Source organism: Leucoraja erinacea, chromosome 24 (genome assembly GCF_028641065.1).
Source record: "Leucoraja erinacea ecotype New England chromosome 24, Leri_hhj_1, whole genome shotgun sequence".
Lineage (NCBI taxonomy): Eukaryota > Metazoa > Chordata > Chondrichthyes > Rajiformes > Rajidae > Leucoraja > Leucoraja erinaceus.
Window position 1 is genome coordinate 3,154,062 of NC_073400.1, and position 23,437 is coordinate 3,177,498.

At 45.6% G+C, this 23,437-nt stretch overlaps 1 protein-coding gene across 1 annotated transcript; it reads left to right on the top strand.

Annotated features, from left to right (window-relative positions):
• The first annotated feature begins 484 nt into the window (after positions 1-484).
• On the top strand, positions 485-20,237 carry LOC129708573 (synaptophysin-like protein 2). Its single transcript, XM_055654382.1, has 6 exons — positions 485-699; positions 804-875; positions 6,993-7,111; positions 11,522-11,723; positions 14,795-14,986; positions 17,026-20,237. Exons 1-6 carry the CDS (start codon positions 673-675, stop codon positions 17,149-17,151), a joined length of 738 nt encoding a protein of 245 aa, XP_055510357.1. The 5' UTR covers positions 485-672; the 3' UTR covers positions 17,152-20,237.
• The last annotated feature ends 3,200 nt before the right edge of the window (positions 20,238-23,437 follow it).

Sequence of the window (23,437 nt, forward strand, 5' to 3'; positions counted from 1 at the left end):
GCAGCATCTCTGGATAGAAGGAATGGGTGACGTTTCAGGTTGAGACCCTTCTTCAGTCTATGGGGTAATAAAAAAATTGTTATCTCCCCTGATGGAGACGGTGAGATCAAGATACGGTAGGGAGATGTCAGAGATGGTCCAAGTAAATATGAGTGCAGGATGGAAATTAGTAGTGAAGTTAATGAAGTCCATTAGTTCTGCATGGGTGGAGGAGGCAGCCCCCATGCAGTTGTCACTATAGGGGAGATAGAGTTGTGGAATAACAAAATATCCCCTCTGATGAAGACTCTCGGTCTGAAGTTCCTTCCTACACAGAGGGTTTAATCTCCGAGTTCAATTCAGGACAAACTCGGGAGAACTCTTGGAATGAACTCGTACCATGGGAGAGGGTTTTTTACCCAGTTTATTAGTTGGAATTGACTTTGCGATTTGAATGATGAACTGGAGATCAGGTCAGTTACACTGCGCCTGGAGTGAGTTTCAGCCACGGGAGGGCGGGTCACATGCTGCTCGGATGTGAATGCAATGATGTGAATACATGTTGGATTGGCTGGCGCAGTTGCAAAGTGTGTTTCTCTCGGGCCCGGCCGCTACAACTCGGCTTCTTGATGTCTCTCTGAACTTTTCTCTCGCCGTCTGTTCGGGAGCTGCCCACTCTCCTCAAGTGACGGAATGGAAGAGCTCCCGGTCCCGGTTCAGGTCTGAGATGCTGCAGCAAGTCTACAAAAACGTCTCGAATTGTTACTTTCGGCTGCGCATGTTTTCCAATTAAAACTTGTTGCCCGTCTCGTTTGTAATTTCAGAAACTCCCTCAATTTCGGCTCGACCTCGGTCCTCTCAAGGAGCCGCTCGGATTTATCAAAGTCTTGGAATGGGTGTGTATGACAGGCCCTTTATTCTCTGTCCGCGGGAAATGTGTTTCACTACAGAATTGTTTCTACTGGGTCTGACTTCAGCGGGCTTGTGCACAGTTCTTCAGTATACTTTAATAATCGTGTGAGACGTCTGTGGCTTACATAGGGGGTGGTTTTAACGAAGTTTTAACTATCAAAGATGTGTGTGAATATCAGTGTTTAAGAAGGAACAGCAGATGCTGGAAAATCGAAGGTGGACAAAAGTGCTGGAGAAACTCAGCGGGTGCAGCAGCATCTATGAAGCGAAGGAAATAGGCAACGTTTCAGCCAAAACCTTGAAGGAAAGGCAATTTCCTTCGCTCCATAGATGCTGCACCCGCTGAGTTTCTCCAGCATTTTTGTGTACCTGTGTGAATATCAGGCTTGGAATCTCGATTCTGCTGTTGTTCGGAGAGACCTTGAACCCGCTTGTAATGTTGAGTTGACCTTCAAATTCACAAGTTATTTCCTTTGCAGGTATTTTTTTTTAATGCTTGTGTGTTAGTTCTGCAGTGTTGTATTGTGTTCAACACCAATGATTTACACGCGTTGGGTCTCAATACAGTAAACCACTAATATTTGTGGGAAACATTCTGCTGATTTGTCCCAAGAATTTGGTTCGCAAGGAGTGCCTTAAAAACGCTGAGATTCCTACTCTGTTTCAACTGGATATGCAAGAACGAATACATAGCTCAAAAAGGGAGTGAGAGTCGGGAGTGGTACGAATATCTTGGACGCTTGCAATCAAGAATTTTAAAATTGAGGTGTGGATCAACGAGCACTGTTGAAGGGAATCTGTGCAAATTGCAATAGCCGATTGAGACGTTTATGGAACACTTTAGCCAAGAGGTGGTAAAGCCATGAATGAGGGGTTTGGCAATAAATCTGCTGCCATCAGGTAGAAGGTACAGGAGCCTGAAATTTGCAACATCCAGGTTCAGGAACAGCCGCTTCCCCACAGCCATCAGACTATTAAACACAACTTCAAACAAATTGAACTATAACAGCCTATTGCACTTCATCTGTTTATTTATGTGTGTAAATATATATTCATATTCTTATTCTATGGTCACACTGAACTGATCTGTATTTACGCCTACAATATTCTGTTGTGATGCAACAAGCAAGAATGTCATTGTCCTATCTGGGACACATGACAATAAACTCTCTTGGCTTGACATGGAACAATACAGCACAGGAACTGATGCCAAAAATAACTAGTATCATTCGCCTGCTTTATCTATATTCCTCCACTCCTGGCATATTTATGTCTCTGCCTTAATGCCTCTAAACTATCACTGTTGTCTATGCTTCTACCATTACTCCCCCCCCCCCCCCCCCCCCCCCCCCCCCCTCCCCCTTTCCAGCACCTACCACTTTCTGTCGGGGAGGGTGAGGAACTTGCCAAGCACACTTCCTTTAAAACTTTTCTCCTTCACCTTAAAGCTATGCCACCCAGTAACTGACATTTTCATCGTGGAGGGAGGGACAAGTATCTAGCCTGTTTATGCCTCACAATTTTATGTACTTCTATCAAGTCTTCCCTCATCCTCTGTTCCAGTGAAAACAATCTAAGTTTGTCCAATCTCCATAGACCTAATGTGGAGGAAGCAACTGCAGATGCTGGTTTCAACTGAAGATAGGCACAACAAGCTGGAGTAACTCAACGGGTCAGACAGCTTCTCTGGAGAAAAAGAATAGGTGACGTTTTGGGTCGAGACCCTTCTTCAGACTCTGATGAAGGGTCCCGACTTGAAACGTCACCTATTCCTTTACTCCAGAGATGCTGTCTGACCCGTTGAGTTACTCCAGCTTTTTGTGCCTATCCTTAAAGCTAATGTCCTCTAATCCAGGCAGCATTCTGCTGAACCACTTCTGTACTGTCTGTAGCCTCCACATCTTTCCTGCTATGAAGCTACCAGAATTGCATGTGGTACTCCAAATGTGGCCTAACCATTTGTTTATGCAGCTGCAACATGCCATTACAGTCAATGCACGATCAATGAAGGGGAACATGCCTTACACTGCATTTACCATCCAGTCTGCTTGTGTCGTCACTTTCAGCAAACTATGGAGTTTGATGATTTATTTGATGCAGTTTGTTGCAGGCAAATCTGTGGTTAAATATTTGACTTGTGAAATTTGACAACTTCTGCACAGATATTGACATTTGCTCTGGAGAAGATACTTCAGTGAGTAAAATAACTTCTGTACAGGTGATCGATGGTCGGCGTGGAGTTGGTGGGCCAAAGGGCCTGTTGCCATGAAGTATTTCCAAACTGACCTAATGGATAATGTGTATAAAAGAGCAGCTTATTGGTGCAGCGTTAGAGTTGCTGCCTTACAGTGCCAGAGACCCGGGTTCAATCTGGGTGCTGTCTGTACGGAGTTTGTACCTTCTCCCAGTGACCATAGTATGTAGGTTAGAACTAGTGCGCTAGTGATCGCTGGCCAGTGTGGACTCGGTGTGGACAGGAGCTGTTTCCACACTGTGTCTCTAAACTAAACAGACATTGAAAACCAAGGTACACAAAATTGCTGGAGAAACTCAGCGGGTGCAGCAGCATCTATGGAGCGAAGAAATTAGGCGACGTTTTGGGCTGAAACCTTTCTTCAGACTGGAAACCAAGGGTTTTGCAATCTCAATGTTGAGTTGGAATTACCAGATATTGGTAATTGAATCGGATAATTTGCTGCAGAGACTTTAGTGATAAAAGAACTGATTTCAAACTCAATCAATTCCCCTCTTAACTCTCTCCATTGTCTGTTGAAGAACTTGTCCTCACCCTCAACAACTTCTCTTCACTCCCCTCACCTTTTTCCAGCTAAAGGTGCAGTGACAGGCACTCACATAGCCCCACCTGTGACTGACTGCCTGTCTTGTTGGTTACATTGAACATTCCTCGTTTCAAACGTACACTAGCACCATCCCCCAACTATTTCTCTGCGACTTCGCTGACTGCATCAGGGCTGTCTCGTGCACCTGCACACAACTGTGCAAATGGAACAATAACTTTCTTACTTGCATCAGTACAACAGATATGTAAACCTAGTGCACTGTACAGTGTTTCTCCCTATCCCCCCCCCCCCCCATCACTGTCCCCCCACCCCCCACGATCCCCCTCTTATCCACTGCCGCTGCGCCTCCCCCTTCTTCGACCCTCCCCCCCCCCCCCCCCATCAGCCCTGCTGCTGCCTCTTCCTCTCCCCACTGACACAATAGTGTGCAACCGACCCTCCATAGCCAGTAGTATACTCTAGCTCAAGATATTTGATTTCCCAATTCTCTTGCCCACAGAACAACCATTACTGTCTTTGTGTCGGATGGAACTGCAGATGCTGGCTTAAACCGAAGAACAGGCACAAAGTGCTGGAGTAACTCAGCGGGACAGGCAGCTTCTCTGGAGAGCAGGAATGGGCGGTGTTTTTGGTCGAGACCCTTCTTCAGACTCCAACTTCATCAAACTGAAGAAGGGTCTCGACCCCAAACGTCATCCATTTCTTCTCTCCAGAGATGCTGCCTGTCCCGCCGAGTTACTCCAGCATTTTGTGTCTTTTTTTACTGAGTTTGAACAGGATTTGCGGTACCAGCACCCAGTGGCGGACTGGGTCTAAAAATATTGGTTGCCAGGAGACAAAGGGTGCCCACCCACAACTACAATGCTATCATTTAACAGGGTGCCCACTTGCCATCACTTGCTATCACTTCATCAGGGGCCCACTTGCCATCGGGCAAGCTGACACCCTGGCCAGTCCACCACTGCCAGCACCTCTTCCCCTCATGAATCTCCCCCTCTGAACAGCTTCATTACCCACCTCTCTATATTTAATTTGTTGGAATTGTTCTGACACCACTGGTGTACAGTAAACACTTTGAATGAGAACATACTGAACTGTTTGAAAACAAGCCTTGCTTTTGCAGGTGAGTCGTGTTACATACGGAGTATTGTTGTAACGACAAAACCTGCACTGCATCTGGTTCGAACTAGTTGTCCCTTGCCCTGTCCACTTGTTGAAACCAAGGATGTTTGAATGGTTTAGCTTGTATTGTTTCTCAATTTGCTAGAGAACCATTGCAGTGCCATAAATGAAGATCAAACAAATAATTGTGTATGCCGGAAATCTGGAATAAAAGCAGGAAACAAAATTAGAAAAGGACAAGCGGCAGCCTTGGAATAAAGCTGGTAACTTATCAGCTCAGGTGGAAAGTTGCAATCTTAAAACTGCTTCTCTTTCCATAGATGCTGTCGGGATGAACTGAGCTTTTTCCCAGCATTTTGTTCTTTGTTGCAACAGGTTTAATCTTTAGTTTAGATTCCATTAGAGCATTGTACATTGTTCTGCTTGTATTTACCTTGGCAACTTCACGTCTGAAATATTCTTTAGACTTTAGACTTTGGAGATTCAGTGCGGAAACAGGCCCTTCGCCCCACCGAGTCCGTGCTGACCGACTTAATCTGTGACCTTTAGTGGATATAAAGACATGGACAAGGATGTAAGAAAAGATTTACAAGGTTGATCTCAGAACTAAAGACATGAATACTACAAAAGATTCAATGGTTGAGATACAATCTGGTAGAATCTTTAAAATGACGAAAATCTAAAAATGGCATAAATGATATTACTTGCAGGGAAATTAAATATTGTTGTTGTGAGGTATTGCTTTTGGGAAATGAGCCAGGGCAGGACCTGCACGGTGAATGATAACATCCTAGAGGTGTGGTGGAGCAGAGGAATCTAGGAGTACGAATGCAAACTTCTCTGAAAGTGGTAGATGGTGTAGTGGAGAAGGCTTTCATCAATCGGGGAAGTTGGAGCATTATATTAGTTGTACAAGAGTTTGGTGATGCTGCATTTGGAGTATGTTGAGAATTCAGAGTATTTTGTTCAGTTTGGTCACCCTGGTATAGGAAAGATGGCACGAAGCTGCAAAAGATGCAGAAAGGATTTGCAAGGATGTTGCCAGGACTTGAGGACCTGATCTACAGGTTGAGTGGACAGACATTATTCCTTGGAACGCAAGAGGCTGCATGGTGATATAGAGGTGTATAGAATCATGAATGAATAAACGGGGTGAATGCATAGACGTTTTCCAAGGGCAGGGGACTCCCGAACTAGAGGGCATGGGTTTAAGATGAGAGGAACCTGAGGGGCGATGTCTTCCCACTGGACTTCCCTAACATCGGGAACAATCTTCCTGGTATATGGAAGGAGAATTTTGTAAGTTTCTATAGTTCTTCTAAGTTCTAGAGATATCCAGTCTTTCTTCATAAGACAGTCCTGACATCCCAGGAATCAGTCTGGTGAACCGCTCTGCACTCCCTCTATCATAATGTCCAGCGAGTGGTTAACCCTGTACAACTGCAGATCTGCGTACTCAAATCCTTTTAGAAAGCTAACATACATTCTACTGCCCTTCTGCACATGCCCCTCGACTGGTGTTGCACCCCGACCAATGATCTGCGTAACTAGCACTATCCTGAGAGGACACAGGCTGGTGGGTATATGGAAGGAGCTTAAGTTAAGTTAAGTTTAGAGATACACTGGCCCTTCAGCCCATCGAATTGCACCGACCAATGATCTACGTACACTAGCACTATCCTACACACATTAGGGACAATTTTACATTTATACCCAGCCAATTAACCTTGAAATCTGTACGTCTTTGGAGTGTGGGAGGAATCCAAAGATTTCGGAGAAAACCCACGTAGGTCACGGGAGGAACGTGCAAACTCGGTACAGACAGCACCTATAGTCGGGATGGAACCCAGGTCTCCGGCGCTGTAAGGCAGTAGCTCTACTGCTAGGTCACAATGCTGCCCTGTACAATCAGGTGAAATCAAGAGTTCAGGCAGATACAATGACATTAAGATATTTGGATAGGAAAGGTTTAGAGAGACATGGGAAAGGTTTGGCGGGATGTGGGACATCTTGGTCAGCATGAATGAGTTGGGCTGAAGGGCCTGTTTCCTTGCTGCGTGACTCAGACTAACAGAGGAGAGGTAGGGGGAGGCTTGAATGCTCATTGGATCAAACTGCCTCTTTCTGTGTGGTTTATTTTTTCTGGTCTGCATGTTTTCATTTCTCTTATCTCTGCAGATTTTTGCAGTATTTGCATTTGCCACATGTGGTGGTTATTCAGAAGGGAGCGTGGCTTCTGTTACGTGTAAGCACAGCAAGGCACAGCTCATCTCTATCCAGTTCGGTTATCCTTTCAGGTAGGTGTGTTTTTGTCTGGTGGAATATGATCTGCTGTATTTGTGCCTTTTTCCTCCCACACTGGTCACCAAGCTTTTCTTAGACTTGTGTCGGGAAAAATCATTTCACATTTTGTGTATGCTTTGCCTTAGCTATGTCATAAATCAAGCTTCCACTTGTAATGTATACCTTTGGTGACCTTGGGACTACCCTTGATCTGATTTACCTGGCTTTACCTCGCACGAAACGTTAATCCCTCATCGTGTATCTGTACACTGTAAAGGGCCTGTCCCCCTTGCGTGTCCTTGGCACGCAAATTACGCGACCTCGTGGTCGCATTGAGCCGGGACGGTCCCACGAAGGTCGGGCGCGATTACATGCGTACGCACAGCTGTTGTGTCCATTTGATGATGGACACAAAGCTGGAGTAACTCAGCAGGTACGGCAACATCTCTGGAGAGAAGCAATGGGTGATGTTTCGTGTTGAGACTTCTTCAGTCTGAAAAGAAGAGTCTTGACCCGAAACATCACCCATTCCTTCTCTACAGAGATGCTGAGTTACTCCAGCATTTTGTGTCTATCTTCAGTTTTCTTGGCCCCGCTCTGGGAGTAGAAGTGGGGGCGGATCCGGACCGCAACGGCCGTGAGCCCCAGGCCGAGTTCGGCGATCGTTTGCCTGCTTCTGCTGCTGTTGGAGGTGAGACATTGCGTCGCGCCAGTGTCTTGGGCCTGTCCCACTTTGGCCGTCAGTTACGCGACAGGCCGTTGGAGCGCGACGATTTAGTTCGCTACAAAAATTTGGAAGCCTCAAGCGATGTCGCGCACAATTACATTCCCCTCCGTGCTTCACAGTGGGACCGGCCCCGTGCGGGCATACGATGCCCGTGCGCCTTAACGCGACCACGAGGTCGCGTAATCTGCGTGCCAAGGACACGTAAGTGGGACAGGGCCTTCAATGGCTCGATTGTGATCATGTATTCTGCTGACTGGTTAGCATACAACAAAAGCTTTTCACTGTACACGTGACAATAAACTGAACTGTAATGATCTTGTGTTGCAGGCATCTCCCCATATAACACTCATCGGCTTATGAAAGAAATCTCCTAAAACTTGTTTAATCCTCTACCAACTTTCTTGGAGGAATTCCCTGGCATTAGGCTTGGATGATTCAATTCTTTGCCACAGTGGTCAGGCTGAAAGATTGTGATTAGCAAGTAGACGTGCAGATTCATGGGTTGGCTTCACTGAAGGATGATGTTGGATGTTGCCATTGCTGAATATAAATCCTGGAACTCCATATCCATTGGCCCTTGGAGCAGCTTTCCCCGGAAACACTTTAATAAGTTAGCCCGCTACCATCACATTGTCAGACAATGTTTTTCTTTTTTTTTAGGATCTGGGTGTTAGTTACAAGGTCAACACTTATTTCCCCACCCCTAACTGTCCTTGAGAAACTCCTAGAGTGCTCCAGAGAGGATAGTTCAAGAATTTGGATCGGGTAACAATTAAGGACAGACAATATTCTAATATTCAGGCTGGCATGGTGGTGCAGTGGTAAGAGTATTTGCACTGCCAGAGACCCGGGTTCCATCCCGAAGACTGGTGCTGTCTGTACGGAGTTTGTACGTTCTCCCCGTGACCACGTGGGTTTTCTCCGAGATCTTTGGTTTCCTCCCGCACTCCATAGACACACAGGTTTGTAGATTAATTGGCTTGGTATAAGTGTAAATTGTCCCCAGTGTGTGCAGGATAGTGTTAATGTGCAGGGATCGCTGATCGGTGCGGACATGGTGGGCAGAAGGACCTGTTTCTACGCTGTATCTCTAAACTAAAAAACGAAATCTATTTCCTATTCTGGATAGTGTGACGAAGGAGAAACGGCATGCAGTGCTATTCCCATGCACCTGTCACCATTGTCCTTGCGGTTGTGGGGTGGTTTAGGGGGGGGTATTGCCAAAGTAACCTCTGTGAGTAACTGCAATGCTTTTGGTAAATGGTACACACTGCAGACAATGTTTATCTTGTGGTTTTCCAAAGTTGTTGAATTCACTGTAAGGCTGATGCTGATATGATAGAGGAAGTGCTATTACTTGAGTGATATTCTGTATCCAGCTGTTCCAGCATTTCTTTGCTCTTCTATGTTAATTCTCATTCTCACAATGCAGATGCAGCCCGATGTGAACACTTTGAGCACTTTCTATTTCATTTCATGTCCCAGCTTTATACAACTGCCATAACCTTTTTTGACGGAAGGAACTGCAAATGCTGGTTTAAACTGATGAGAACAAAAAGCTGGAGAGAAGGAATGGGTGACGTTTCATGTCAAGTCCCTTCTTTAGACTAGTTAGGGATAAGGGAAAAGAGAGATATAGATGATGATGATGTAGAGAAATAAAGAACAATGAAGGAAAGGTTAGCAAAAAAAAAAATGATAAAGGAAACAGGCCATTGTTGGGTGAAATCAAGAAACTAGTGCAACTTGGGTGGGAGAGGGAACGAAAGAGAGGGGGAATGCCAGGGTTACTGAAGTTAGAGCAATCAATAGTCCTACGTAGACAAAAGTGCTGGAGAAACTCAGTGGGTGCGGCAGCATCTATGGAGCGAAGGAAACAGGCAATGTTTCGGGCCGAAACCCTTCTTCAGACTCATACCGCTGGGCTGTAAGCTGCCCAAATATAATATGAGGTGCTGTTCCACAAATTTGCATTTAGTTTCACTCTGACAATGGAGGAGACCTAGGACAGAAAGGTCAGTGTGGGAATGGGAAGGAGAATTAAAGTGTTTGTTTGGCAACAGGGAGATCGGGTAGGTTCAGGCGGACTGAGCGAAGGTGTTCAGCGAAACGATCGCCCGGTCTACGTTTGGTCGCCATTAACTTTTCTTCAAGCTACTTTTGGAAGTGTCAAGATTTCTATAGTAAAACGTCTCTAATTCCAGTTCCAGCCCTCCCCCCCGCCCCTCGTGGACCTTCACCCCAACTCTGCCAACCCTCGCCTCTCCACCGTCCACGAGCGGGCCGGATCCGTGGCCTCACCCGAGTTCCAGGCTCAGCACCAGGCCCACAGCCCCTATGATGAACACTCCCACACCACATGGTCTAACTCTGCTGGGTCCCACTGCTCCTCCCCTACTACAGGGAACCTCAGTAGTGATGTTTTTTTTACCCCCCCCCCCCCCCCCCCCCCCCCATTAACCAGGTTACCCTGACCACATCCCACCCATACAATAGTACTCATGCCTCCTCTCTGAACACCCACCCCCCCCCCCCCCCCCCCCCACCAGACCCAGAACCTCGTCTCGGCCTCTGTCCACTCCCCGGCCAACCTCTGACCCCAACCCCCACCCTTGTCGTGTCTTCACCACGTCCCCCACTTTCCAATACAGAACGGACTGTCCTCCGCAGAGGCCTAACCTTCGTTCCCTTCCACTCCCACCTCAACGCCACCATGTAGAGTTTTTCTTCCGTTGCCTCCTCCGCCTCTGTGCCTTTTTCTATGGGAGGGAGTCCTCACCACCCAGTGATGACCCCTTCTCCTATCTCCACCAATCCCCTCCTCTTGGACTCCCCAGAACGGCCTTCTACCCTCTCTAGACCACTTTATTTCTTAGCTGCCGGCGTGACATCAAACTAAGTGAAGAAAGCTAATGGAATGTTGGCCTTCATAACAAGAGGATTTCAGTATAGGAGTAAAGAGGTTCTTCTGCAGTTGTACAGGGCTCTGGTGAGACCACATCTGGAGTATTGGGTACAGTTTTGGTCTCCTAATTTGAGGAAGGACATCCTTGTGATTGAGGCAGTGCAGCGTAGGTTCACGAGATTGATCCCTGGGATGGCGGGACTGTCATATGAGGAAAGATTGAAAAGACTTGGCTTGTATTCACTGGAGTTAAGAAGGATGAGGGGATATCTTATAGAAACATATAAAATTATAAAATGACTGCACAAGCTAGATGCAGGAAAAATGTTTCCAATGTTGGGCGAGTCCAGAACCAAGGGCCACAGTCTTAGAATAAAGGGGAGGTCATTTAAGACTGAGGTGAGAAAAAACTTTTTCACCCAGAGAGTTGTGAATTTATGGAATTCCCTTCCACAGAGGGCAGTGGAGGCCAAGTCACTGGATGGATTTAAGAGAGAGTTTAAGATTTTGTGCAGGATGAAGTCCACACGCCTCCATGCCACTACATGTGCCCATCCGAGCTACCCACGCACTACCCACACGCTAGCAGGTCGCGTAAATGGCGTGCAAATGACGGCCAAGTGGGACAGGCCCTTTATAGGTTGAACCACTAAGATTCCTGAACATTAGACACTGGATTATCAGAGTCTTGGCCACCTTCGGCTTCTAAGTAAAACAAATATTTTTGTAAGTAGCCTCCCTTCTACTGAAATTAATCTGTTAGTTTTATTAACTGCTGGTCTTGTGTCATAGGTTGAACAAGATTTCTTTCCGAGCTTTCACCTGCAATAATGCGACTGTCTATGATACCCTGTATCTGAATGGAGACTTCTCCTCGACTTCTGAATTTTTTGTTGCGGTTGGAGTGTTTACATTCCTCTACTGCATGGCTGCGCTATTGCTGTACACAGGATACCAAACCTTCTACCAGCAGAACAAGTGCCTGCCACTCGCTGTAAGTACCAGAATTTAATGTTGCCCTTTCTGTAGTAACTCCACAAGCATCCTTTGGAACCTCAGCAACTTTTAAACATGCAGTTCTTCAATAAGGTGCTATTTGACCTGGAATTAATGGCCACTTGTTCAAAACGGCTTTAAGTTACCACCTTCTTTGTGCAAGGGCCAAATGACTATAACTGGTTCAAAAATTCTAGAACTAACAACTAAATTTCAGACTGTCTGAAGAAGGGTGTCGACCCGAAACGTCACCTACTCTTTTTCTCCAGAGATGCTGTCTGAGTCACTGAGTTACTCCAGCTTTTTGTATCTATCTTTGGTTTAAAGCAGCATCTGCGGGTCCTTCTTGCCCGTTTTAGATTCAATATTGAAGAGAGTTTATTGTCATGTGTCCCAGATAGGACAATGAAATTCTTGCTTTGCTTCAGCACAACAAAATATAGTAGGCATGAATACAGAACAGATCAGTGTGTCCATATACCATTATATAAATATATATACACATGAATAAATAAACAGATAAAGTACAAATAAACAGATAATGGCCTATTAATGTTCAGAGTTTTGTTTGGGTTGAGTTTAATAGCCCGATGGCTGTGGGGAAGAGCTATTACTGAACCTGGACGTTGCAGTCTTCAGGCTCCTGTACCTTCTACTTGAAGGTAGCGGGGAGATGAGTGTATGGCCAGGATGGTGTGGGTTCTTGATGACACTGCCAGCCTTTTTGAGGCAGCAACTGCGATAGATCCCCTCGATGGTAGGGAGGTCAGAGCTGATGATGGACTGGGCAGTGTTTACTACTTTTTGTAGACTTTTCCTCTCCAGGGCGCTCAAATTGCCGAACCAAGCCACGATGCAACCGGTCAGCGTGCTCTCTACTGTGCACCTGTAGAGGTTAGAGAGAGTCCTCCTTGACATACCAACTCTCCGTAATCTTCTCAGGAAGTAGAGGCACTGATGTGCTTTCTTTATAATTGCATCAGTGTTCTCGGACCAGGAAAGATCTTCAGAGATGTGCACGCATCTCGGTCCTGTTGGGATTTTGTGGGGCTTTGGTAAAGTACAGTTGAAATCCTCAATCTTTGGGTATTGCCAACCAGTAATATCTCCCCATTGATCAGAACAGGGTTGAAATTTCATCTCTGGAGCCTTGATTCCACTATTGAGGGCCATGTAAACAAAAATCTTATCATGTCAACCTCTTTCTCATATGGCTTTGCTTTGCAAAATAGATGGGAATCTCCATAGCTTCTGGTCTTGCTGAGTCACCTCCTTCCTCTACCATTTCATTTAAATTGTTCACCCAGGAGAGTGTAGGAAGGAACTGCAGATACTGGTTTAAACCGAAGATAGACACAAAAAGCTTGAGTGACTCAGCGGGACAGGCAGCATCTCTGGAGAGAAGGAATGGGTGACGTTTTGGGTCGAGATCCTTCTTCAGACTGGTTAGGGATAAAGGAAACGAGAGATATAGACAATTTAAGGTTTATACTTGGACATAACACAATCCGTTCTACCTTGCCTTGAATGAGCTGGGCCTCGAGCCTTTGCATAGCTTGTCCTCGGAGACTATCCGCTCTTCACGAATTTGCAGATGACTCTGTGATCAGCAGATTGTTAAATGGAATTTGGCAGTTTGTTGATCAGTCGGTGAAGTTTAGTGTAGGAAACATTCAAATTCATTGTGATGGGGAAATGCAGGATATATTAATTGGTGCGATTTTGCATTTCAATTTTAAATAAGATATCAAATAATTTACCTTGAATATACCCAGAGAGTTATGAATCTGTGGAATTCTCTGCCACAGAGGGCAGTGGATGCCAATTGTTTTCAACAGAGAATTTAGAAAAAGCTTTTGAGATCCTGCCTGCTCAAATCCTGGTGAACTTCTCAAGCATCCTTACCAACTGCATCACAGTATGTATGGCAAGAATGCTGTGAAAAATTGCCCAACGCATCACCGGTTCTGGCTCCCCTCCTGAGTCTGTCCAAAGCAAGCGCTGTCTGCGGAGGGCGCTTTTGCTCTCACCCCAACCATGGACTGTTTACCCTCCTACCATCCGGGAGGGAGGCGCTGCCGAACAGGTCCTCTCCGTTGCCGAACCAGCAGGTCGAAAAAGGCTTTCTGCTCGGTGACTGCCAATCACCCCGACCCCCCCCCCCCCCCCCCCCCGGACACTTATTATTTATTTTTTTATTCAAATCGTTTGCTATGTCGCTCTTCAAGGGAGATGCTAAATGCATTTCGTTGTCTCTGTACTGTACACTGACAATTAAAATTGAATCTGAATCTGAATCTGAATCTGATCTAATGGAATCAAGGTATATGGAGAGAAAGCAAGAACGGGGTACTGATTTTAGATGGTCATTTTGAACGGCGGTGCTAGCTCGAAGGGCTGAGTAGCCGACTCCTGCACCTATTTTCTATATTTCTGTGTTTCTTGGTTTTCTATTTTGAAGCAGAGAAAGGAAAGTAAGGAGTTGATGTTGAACCAGCCTCTAACTTCCTGTTTAGCTCCAGTATTTGGGTGGCCAACTCAATATACAGGACAGTGGTTAGACATTAAAAGGAGACACAAGAAATTAACTAATTTAGAATAGGCAAGATTGTGCAGAAGCAAATCTGAGCTTGGAATAAGGTGCAAAACCCAGCATTATGAAAAGTGAAGATAGACAAAATGCAGGAGTAACTCAGCGGGACAGGCAGCATCTCTGGAGAGAAGGAACGGGTAGCATTTCTGGGTTGAGACCCTTCTTCAGACTGGAAAAGAGTAACTATTTCCAGATCTCTTGTTTCACGTTGAATTAATTCTGTTTGTTGCTTAAACTCAATTTGGTCTCAAGACCATCATGGTGATAACCGCTAGTGATATTGACAAACTCCTGCGAATGAACTGATTATGACACTTGAATAAAATGTGGATTGGGTTCAATTTAAGGTAAGATCCCTGTAGAAGGGAAACTAGATTAGTACGCAAGTGTTTAATTAATTAGTACATGTGAAGTTGTGGATCAATAGACTTATACTGTTCTGGGAATATACTGTTCTAAGAATCTGTATCTTTCAGGATTTTGTTGTGACTGCATTCTTTGCATTCTTCTGGCTGGTCTCGTCCTGTGCTTGGGCACAAGGTCTGACTGATGTTAAGCATGCTACAAATCCCACTACTGTCATCAGCAGTGTAGCGGCCTGCCAGAAGCAGGATGTCATCTGCACTCCTGGTGCTTTGCCCCCTATGGGTCGTCTGAATGCATCTGTGGTAAGTGCTGTCTATGCCCAGAGAGTACTGTGATTGTTTGAGCCGTGGTCCTGCTGGGAGTTAATATCACCAACAGCTTCTAGTGTAGGAAAGAACTGCAGATGCTAGTTCAAACCCGAAACGTCACCCATTCCACCTCTCCAGAGATGCTGCCTGTCCCGCTGAGTTACTACAGCATTTTGTGTCTACCTTCACCAACAATTTCTCCTGGACCACCCATATTTAAGCAACGGCCAAGAAAGCACACCAACGCCTCTACTTCCTTAGAAGGCTTAGGAGGTTGGGCATGTCCCCTACAACTCTCACCAACTTCTACAGATGCATCATAGACAGCATTTGATCAGGATGCATCACAGCTTGGTTTGGGAACAGCTGCATCATAAACTGCAAGAAACTGCAGCAAATTGTGGACATGGCCCAGAACATCATACAAACCAACTTCCCTTCTAATTGACTCCATTTACACCTCACTCTGCTTCAGCAAGGCCAGCAGCATAATCAAGGATGAGTCTCACCCTAGCCACTCCCTCTTCTCCCCTCTCCCATCAGCGAAAAGGTATAAAAGTGTGAAAACGCACACCTCCAGATTTGAACAGTTTCTTCCCAGCCGTTATTGGGCAATTAAATACTCTACCACAGAGAGCAGCCCTGAACTACTATCTACCTCATTGGTGAGCCTCGGACTATCAGACTGCTGGCTTTACCTTGCACTAAATATTATTCCCTTATCATGTACCTACACACTCCAAAAGGCTCGATTGTAATCATGTTTTGTCTTTCTGCTGACTGGTTAGCAAGCAACCAAGGCTTTTCACTGTACCTCGGTACACGTAACAATAAACTAAACTAGGGAGCTTACAGTTTGTGTGTATATAATTTATATGTATACAGTATATATTGCCTTTCACTACCTCACAGAATCCTAACAATATTTACAGCCAGCGGATTCCTTGAGTTGCTGTTGCCTTGCAGTCTAATTTTCTTGGTAAATGTACCACAAAAACAATGCAACAGCCATTTGCCAATTCCTTGTTATCTTTTGCTCTTGTTGTCTACAAAGAGGGCATATTCATATTTCTGCTGCTTGGTGATACTACTGCCACTGCAGTGATCATTCAATATTACATTGGCAGAGTTGGGATTGGAGCGCACATCACCTTTCAAACAAGAGTACTCTCCATTGAACCACAGTTGGCAGCATTCTCCTACAATAGTTTTCCCCCTGCAGAGGCAGAGGGATTGTATCAATTATTATAACCTCTAAATAAGAAGCAACATTTTGTCCTGGAGTATGACATGGACAATCGTGGTAGCCAATCTTCGACTCTGCCCCACGTTCCAGATAGTGTTCCACATCTGTGTTAAAACAAAACGGAGGCTTCCAAGGACCGCTCTCTCGAGAAAGGGGTTGGGTGGTGGGGCCGATTATCTTGTGGCATCCTTTTTAGATTCTTAGTGATTATATAGCAGTGGTGTGAATCTAGACAGCTAACAAAACAATGTTATTAAAATGAACCAAAATGTTAAAACATGATCACCTAGGTTCATTTAAGGGATTGACAATAGGTGCAGGAGTAGGCCATTTGGCCCTTCGAGCCAGCACCGCCATTCAATGTGATCATGGCTGATCATCACCAATCAGTACCCCGTTCCTGCATTCTCCCCATATCCCTTGATCTGCTATTTTTAACCCTATCTAGCTCTCTCTTGAAAGCATCCAGAGAACCTGCCTCCACCACCCTCTGAGGCAGAGAATTCCACAGACTCACCACTCTCTGTGAGAAAAAGTGGTTCCTCGTCTCTGTTCTAAATGGCTTCCTCCTTATTCTTAAACTGTGGCCCCTGGTTCTGGACTCCCCCAACATCGGGAACATGTTTCCTGTCTCTAGCATGTCCAAGCCCTTAACATTCTTATATTTTTCAATGAGATCCCCTCTCATCTTTCTAAAAGTAAGAAGGTTTAAGGCGTTGATTAAAACTGTAGATTGCCAAGATCCACATATTTGCAAATGAAATGTTCTCTCTTTCTCCCTCCACAGATATTCGGCTTCATGAACGTCATTTTATGGTCGGGTAACAGCTGGTTCACATACAAGGAAACATCATGGCACAAGCCAGTAAAACCACAGGGTGAAGCTGAGCAAGACCACAAAGTGCAATACTGATCTAATCTTGCTCTTCCAACCCTAACCTTGCCTCCAAAGAAACATCTTGTGCAAATTATTGGCTTAGTGTCAGGCAACGTACAAACCTTTCAACACCAAATCCATTTGGGGACAAATGACTATTAGAGCATGGAGTGGGCCAGTAGGGCATCACTTTGTGCCACGACTATCCTATTTTGTACCACAACCCTTTCTCGTCTTTTTCTCTTTTCTCTTCGGTGCCTATTATGCCTCCTGGCACGTAGGGCAGCAAAGAAGGTCCTCCACTCAGTAGTGATTCCTTCAGTTGCTGTTTCCGTAACATATGTGTTTTTTACAAGACAGGGTTGTTAGCCCTGTGCTCAACCTCCAACCTGGAGGACCAGTGGATCGCTCTTCGTCTCGCCTCTACCCTTCGACCTGTCCAGCATGGGAAACCCTAACAGGAGACGAATCTCCCACTGGCATAGCTCTAGGGGTCACTGAGACACACAAGCTCCCCAACCACAATCCAAAGTTGCCTTTCTCTTCCCTCCCCCCTTAACTAAAAATGATTCCTTGAACTCTAAACCATCTCTTCACTTCTCCTGATAGCTTGCGTATAGAGTACACTCATTTATGTTCGTACCGTAATTTGGCTTGTGGTTTTCATTTAGTAGTTCCACATGCTGTGCTTTAACTCGTGCTAAAATGGAGACTTGTTTCAATGTTAATGTATAAGAACGTTTTGAGACATGCTCAAGGTCTTGGGGCTTAACAGTGGCTGGCCAGTTCATGGTTGGTTTCTCTTTTACAAGTTGCCAATGCACACAGCCTTCATCCTCTCCTCCTCGGGCCCTCTTGTTTAAGAATTATGTCATCCAGACATACGAAATGTGAGTGAAATGGCTCAACAGCACAAATTATAGTAATGCTTGAATCATGTCCGTTTGTGACTCTTTCTAACTTTGCTCCCTTCACAGTTCTGGTTTATAAGGAGTCAGCATCCTGATGCACTGCTGAAAGAAACATAGAAATAGCTGCAGGAGTCGGCCATTCGGCCCTTCGAGCCAGCACCGTCATTCAGTGTGATCATGGCTGATCATCCAAAATCAGTACCATGTTCCTGCTTTCTCCCCATATCCCATGATTCCATTAGCCCTAAAAGCTATATCCAACTCTCTCTTGAATACATCAATTCATCTTGAATACATCGATGACGTTCTAACATGTATAACATTGTCCATTTCTCAATACAAAAACGTTCTTTGGACGTTTTTGAGTTTAGCAGTAAGTGGTGCATGTTGGCAGCAGAGCCTTTAATGTTATTAATCTGTAGCCTTTGTTGGAGCTGTTGAGCGTTGTTAAAACCTGCATCATAACATGTCAAGACTGAGACCAATCTCAATGCCTCCCAGATAAAGTTGCACAGATTCCTAAAGAACACTTTCTGTTTTATCCACTCATCCCTTTTGAATTGTTCTTGATATGATTGGTCAGTATTAATGTTCTTTTCCCCCCTCCAGCCACCATTCATTTTTAAGTATCAATATCAAGAATGGATTAAAACCATGATGGTCAATGCAATACTGTATAACCTGGCATTGTGGATTGCCTAGCTGAACCATTCTATTTCTCACATCAGCCAACTTCCTAGTGTGAAGTGATGTTGGTGTTAGCTTGGCAGCTGTAATGTTCCCATGTTTAGAAAGCGAGATTTTTTGACTGGGGTAAAATTTAGTCCGGGTTCTAGAATTGATTACATGTATTGTATGATCTAAACTGGTTATTGGCAGATATGTTGGAAGCAACTGGGGGAAAGCATTGGCTGATAGATGGTGACGCCTCTATTTTGGTTCTATCTTCCCTCCTTCCAGCAGTGCTTCTGCTAATTGTTCCTAATTGTTTTCTATGATTGAGAAACCAGTGGACAACTTTTAATATCTGGAAGAATACAAGCTTCTGCTGGGATAACTATTACTGAATGAAGGGGTTGCTTGTGGGCTTGGGAATATCTGTTGACACAAATTTGGGAATAAATCCATTGGGAGTGAGATGAGGGGAATCAGCAAAAGGGGATCTGGTGTACGAGGGGAGTCGGGGTTAAGCTGAAGGGGGTGTGGGCATGAGGTTCGGAGCTGTTCACACTTGGGTTATTCGGTTTCTTGCTTCTGTATTCACTGCAATGCTGATGTTGTGATCTATTAGTAACTGTTCTACAAAAGGACATGCTTTACAAAACATTTTGAGATTTTGGAAACTAATCCAGGCTGTGACTAGCTGTTGCAACTAATGTTAGTTAGTGCCTTGTCATATTCCCACTGATGTCATGTGCATGCAGCTTCCTGTCCCATCAGTAAACCAATAAGGTTCGAGGAAAATGTGACCTTTTTAAAGTGGTTGAAATTTTGGAATTGAAATAAAACTTAAGTGTTGGGGCTCCTGGTATGCTTCTGTTCTTGCGTGGAAAGAGGGCAAATGGAGGGCGTTTTGTACAATCTCAAACCTGCCAAGTTTGGGTCTAGTTCATGATGACTATGCCAACAGTTGCTTGCGTGCATCTCCCTCCTCCATTGCTCTGCAGTTTTAGCAGATCAATTCCAGTAGGTTAGACGCCCTGTGCAGGAACTGAAGAGGCTATAGCTATTGGGAGTGACTGTATTGGGCAGGTCTCTAATTTCCCTGGAAATTAAAAAATGGTGTCACCTGATGGCAATCAATAAAGCTATGGATTTGGCTGGTACAATATGGATGGAGATTTTTCCACGAATGGGAAGTCTGAAAATAGTGACCATATGACAAAATCCAATGGGCAAATGTAATCGAGTTGGCCTGTCCATAATATTTGGAGAAGTTTGTGGAGACTGTGTTGATGCTGCCTCTCCAATACTTTGTTTCTGCTGTAAGTTTCAACACAAGAGGGCAATGGACCATGAGATTTGTCCAGTTTGACATCTTGATCTCAACACTTTATTCAAACTGCCAAATGTAATGAAAGCAATGTTGAAATTCACCTCCGATATTTGAGTGGCTTTGAAGATCTAAAGGATTCTTTGAAAGAGTTTGTTTCCCAGTTTTTGTTCCGATCTATATGGGAAGGCTTTGTTGTAGTTGCCAGATTGACAGGACTTTTATTGATGCTGTGTATATTCTCTTCTGTGAATATGTTGACACGAACACTTTCTTCAAATTTGCATTTGCAAACACTGCAGCAACGACAGGGAGGGCTATCTTCCTTTTGGATGGGAGAGGGCAGAAGGATGAGGTTTTGACGATGTGCTGTAAAACTGTTGAGAAATATCCAGAAGTGGGTTGGGGATGTGGCCAAGCTTGACACCAATCTGCACTGATATCGGATCTGTTATAACCTTATAACCATATAACAATTACAGCACGGAAACAGGCCATCTCGGCCCTACAAGTCCGTGCCGAACAACTTTTTTTTCCCCTTAGTCCCACCTGCCTGCACTCATACCATAACCCTCCATTCCCTTCTCATCCATATGCCTATCCAATTTATTTTTAAATGATACCAATGAACCTGCCTCCACCACTTCCACTGGAAGCTCATTCCACACCGCTACCACTCTCTGAGTAAAGAAGTTCCCCCTCATATTACCCCTAAACTTCTGTCCCTTAATTCTGAAATCATGTCCTCTTGTTTGAATCTTCCCTATTCTCAAAGGGAAAAGCTTGTCCACATCAACTCTGTCTATCCCTCTCATCATTTTAAAGACCTCTATCATGTCCCCCCCCTTAACCTTCTGCGCTCCAGAGAATAAAGACCTAACTTGTTCAACCTATCTCTGTTCCTTAGTTGGTGAAACCCAGGCAACATTCTAGTAAATCTCCTCTGTACTCTCTCTATTTTGTTGACATCCTTCCTATAATTGGGCGACCAAAATTGTTCTCGTTGTTTAATATCGTGGCGTAGCGGCACCTAGTGGTGGGGCTGGGAAGTCGGAACCCTCGTCATTGCTCGGAACTGTCACGTGACCGCGGGGGTTCGTTCACGGGCTTTTAGTTAGTTATCCGCGCTCCTCTCATCGACAGGAGCTGTGTCCTTTAGCTAGAATAGGCACGCGGTTTTACGAGGTTCTGGTTGTTTTTTGTGAATAAATACCATTTCGCTCAACCTGCCTGGACTCACTACAGTGGCTTGATTGTCATCATGTAGCAGACCACAGATTGATTTATTGTGGTCAGCCAGAATTGAGAGAAATGCTACATTCCCTCTTCTATTCCCAACTTCCGCTCCATTGGAAATAAAACCCATATCTATGCCTGTGTTAATTCTCATTATCTTTTCCCAACAACATAATTCATTGATCCACATTCCACCCTCCATATACTAGCATGCATCTGAAATTCTGCCACTGTGCACTCTGCATTCAAAGTTACACAGTGAAATACAGCAGTCAAACACTTCTGCAACTTACAAAGTGAGCCAAAGGAAGCCTTTGGTCTTGGAATGTATGCAGCGTTGCTTTACATAGAAACATAGAAAATAGCTGCAGGAGTCAAGAGTCAAGAGTCAATTTAATTGTCATTTGGACCCCTAGAGGTCCAAACGAAATGCCGTTTCTGCAGCCATACATTACACACAAATAGACCCCAGACACAACATAATTACATTTTACATAAACATCCATCACATAGCTGTGATGGAAGGCCAAAAAAAACTTATCTCTCCACTGCACTCTCCCTCCCCCGATGTCAGAGTCAAAGTCAAAGCCCCCGGCTGGCGATGGCGATTGTCCCGCGGCCATTAAAGCCACGCCGGGTGGTGCGAGGTCGCACACCGGGTCTTGGTGTTGGAGCCCCCGGCGTGCGCTCGCAAAGTCCCGCGGCCATTCCAGCCGCGCGGGGCAGTGATGTCAGGCCCCGCTCCAGGAGCTCTTCAACCCCGCAACACGGGCGGGAGAATTCGCCGTTGCAGGAGCCCCGAAAAGCGGTCTCCCTCCAGGGAGCCGCGGGCTCCCGGCGCCGCCGTCCACAGACCTGCCGTTGGAGCCTCCGACTCTCCGGTAGCAGCAGCAGCAGCAGCATCAGCGCTCCTCCACCGCTCCAACCGCTCCAGACTCGGCCAGCTCCGCGACGGCGACGGTGAGTAGCACCAGAGTCCCCGGCTTCTTCCTGTTGGAGGCCGCTCCTCGTTGCAGCCTCAACGACAACGGAAACCCGACGAGAAAAGGTCGGGTCTCCAGTGTAGGGAGAGATTTAAAAAGTCCCCCCCCCCCCCCCCTCCCCCCACCCCCCCCCCCCCCACCCCCCACACACAACCCAACAAAAAATAACAAAAACTACATTAAAACACAAACAGAAAATAATAAAAACGCGGACAGACTGCAGAGGCCGCTGCTGGCCAGAGCCGCGCCGCCTACCGGATAGTAGGCCATTCGGCCCTTCGAGCCTGCACCGCCATTCAATATGATCATGGCTGATCATCCAACTCAGTATTTAGGTTTCAAAACATGGATTGCTGGAAATGTGCAGCAGATCAGGCACTATATTAAATGAAATGAGGAACAGATTTAATGTTTCAGGTCAAAGCCTTTCGCTTTTTTTCGACAACCGCATTTTTTCTGGATGCACAGCTTTCTAGATTTGCAGATGGGTTGGTGAGTAAGCTTGCTGACGACATAAACATTGGAGGTTTTGCAGACAGTGAGGTAAGCTGTCAGAAGATAAAGGGGTAGAGATCAGCTGCAGAAATGGGTGGAGAAATGGTAGATGGAGTTGAACCCAAGCGACTGTGAGATATTGCACTTTGGGAGGTTGAATGTAAGGAGAGAACATACAGTTAAAGTCAAACCCCTTGACAGAGGTCCTTCCTGAGATGCATGTGGTGCCCGCCCGGAAAGGTTGGTTGATTGGTGGGACCTCGCCCAAAGGTTCGGTGGTCGATTAGACCGCAAACTCATTCAACGGCTCGGCGTGACCCTCTAGAAGCCTTGTCAGTCGGCGTGACCGGTAACCTGCCCAAAGTCCCGTCAGGGCCCACCCGAAGGTTTGGCGAGACGGGGAACCGCCTGACGGCTCGATGGATGGTGTAACAGGGAGGGAGTTGGAAACATCGGACGCAAGGGCCGGTCGGAAGGTGAACCGGGGTAATAATACCTCCAGCGCCTTCAAAGTCGGTTGCAGGAGGTGCCCCCGGGACACAGAAATGGCCGGGCGAGGAGAGTATGTGGGAACTGCTCCAATACATCGAGCTCGCGGGCCGATCAGACTTTGGATAATGGCACCAAAACATGGTGGCGTCAGCAGGTGCAATATATGCACAAATAATCTCACTGCTGTTGCATGTGTGATAAATAAAGCTACA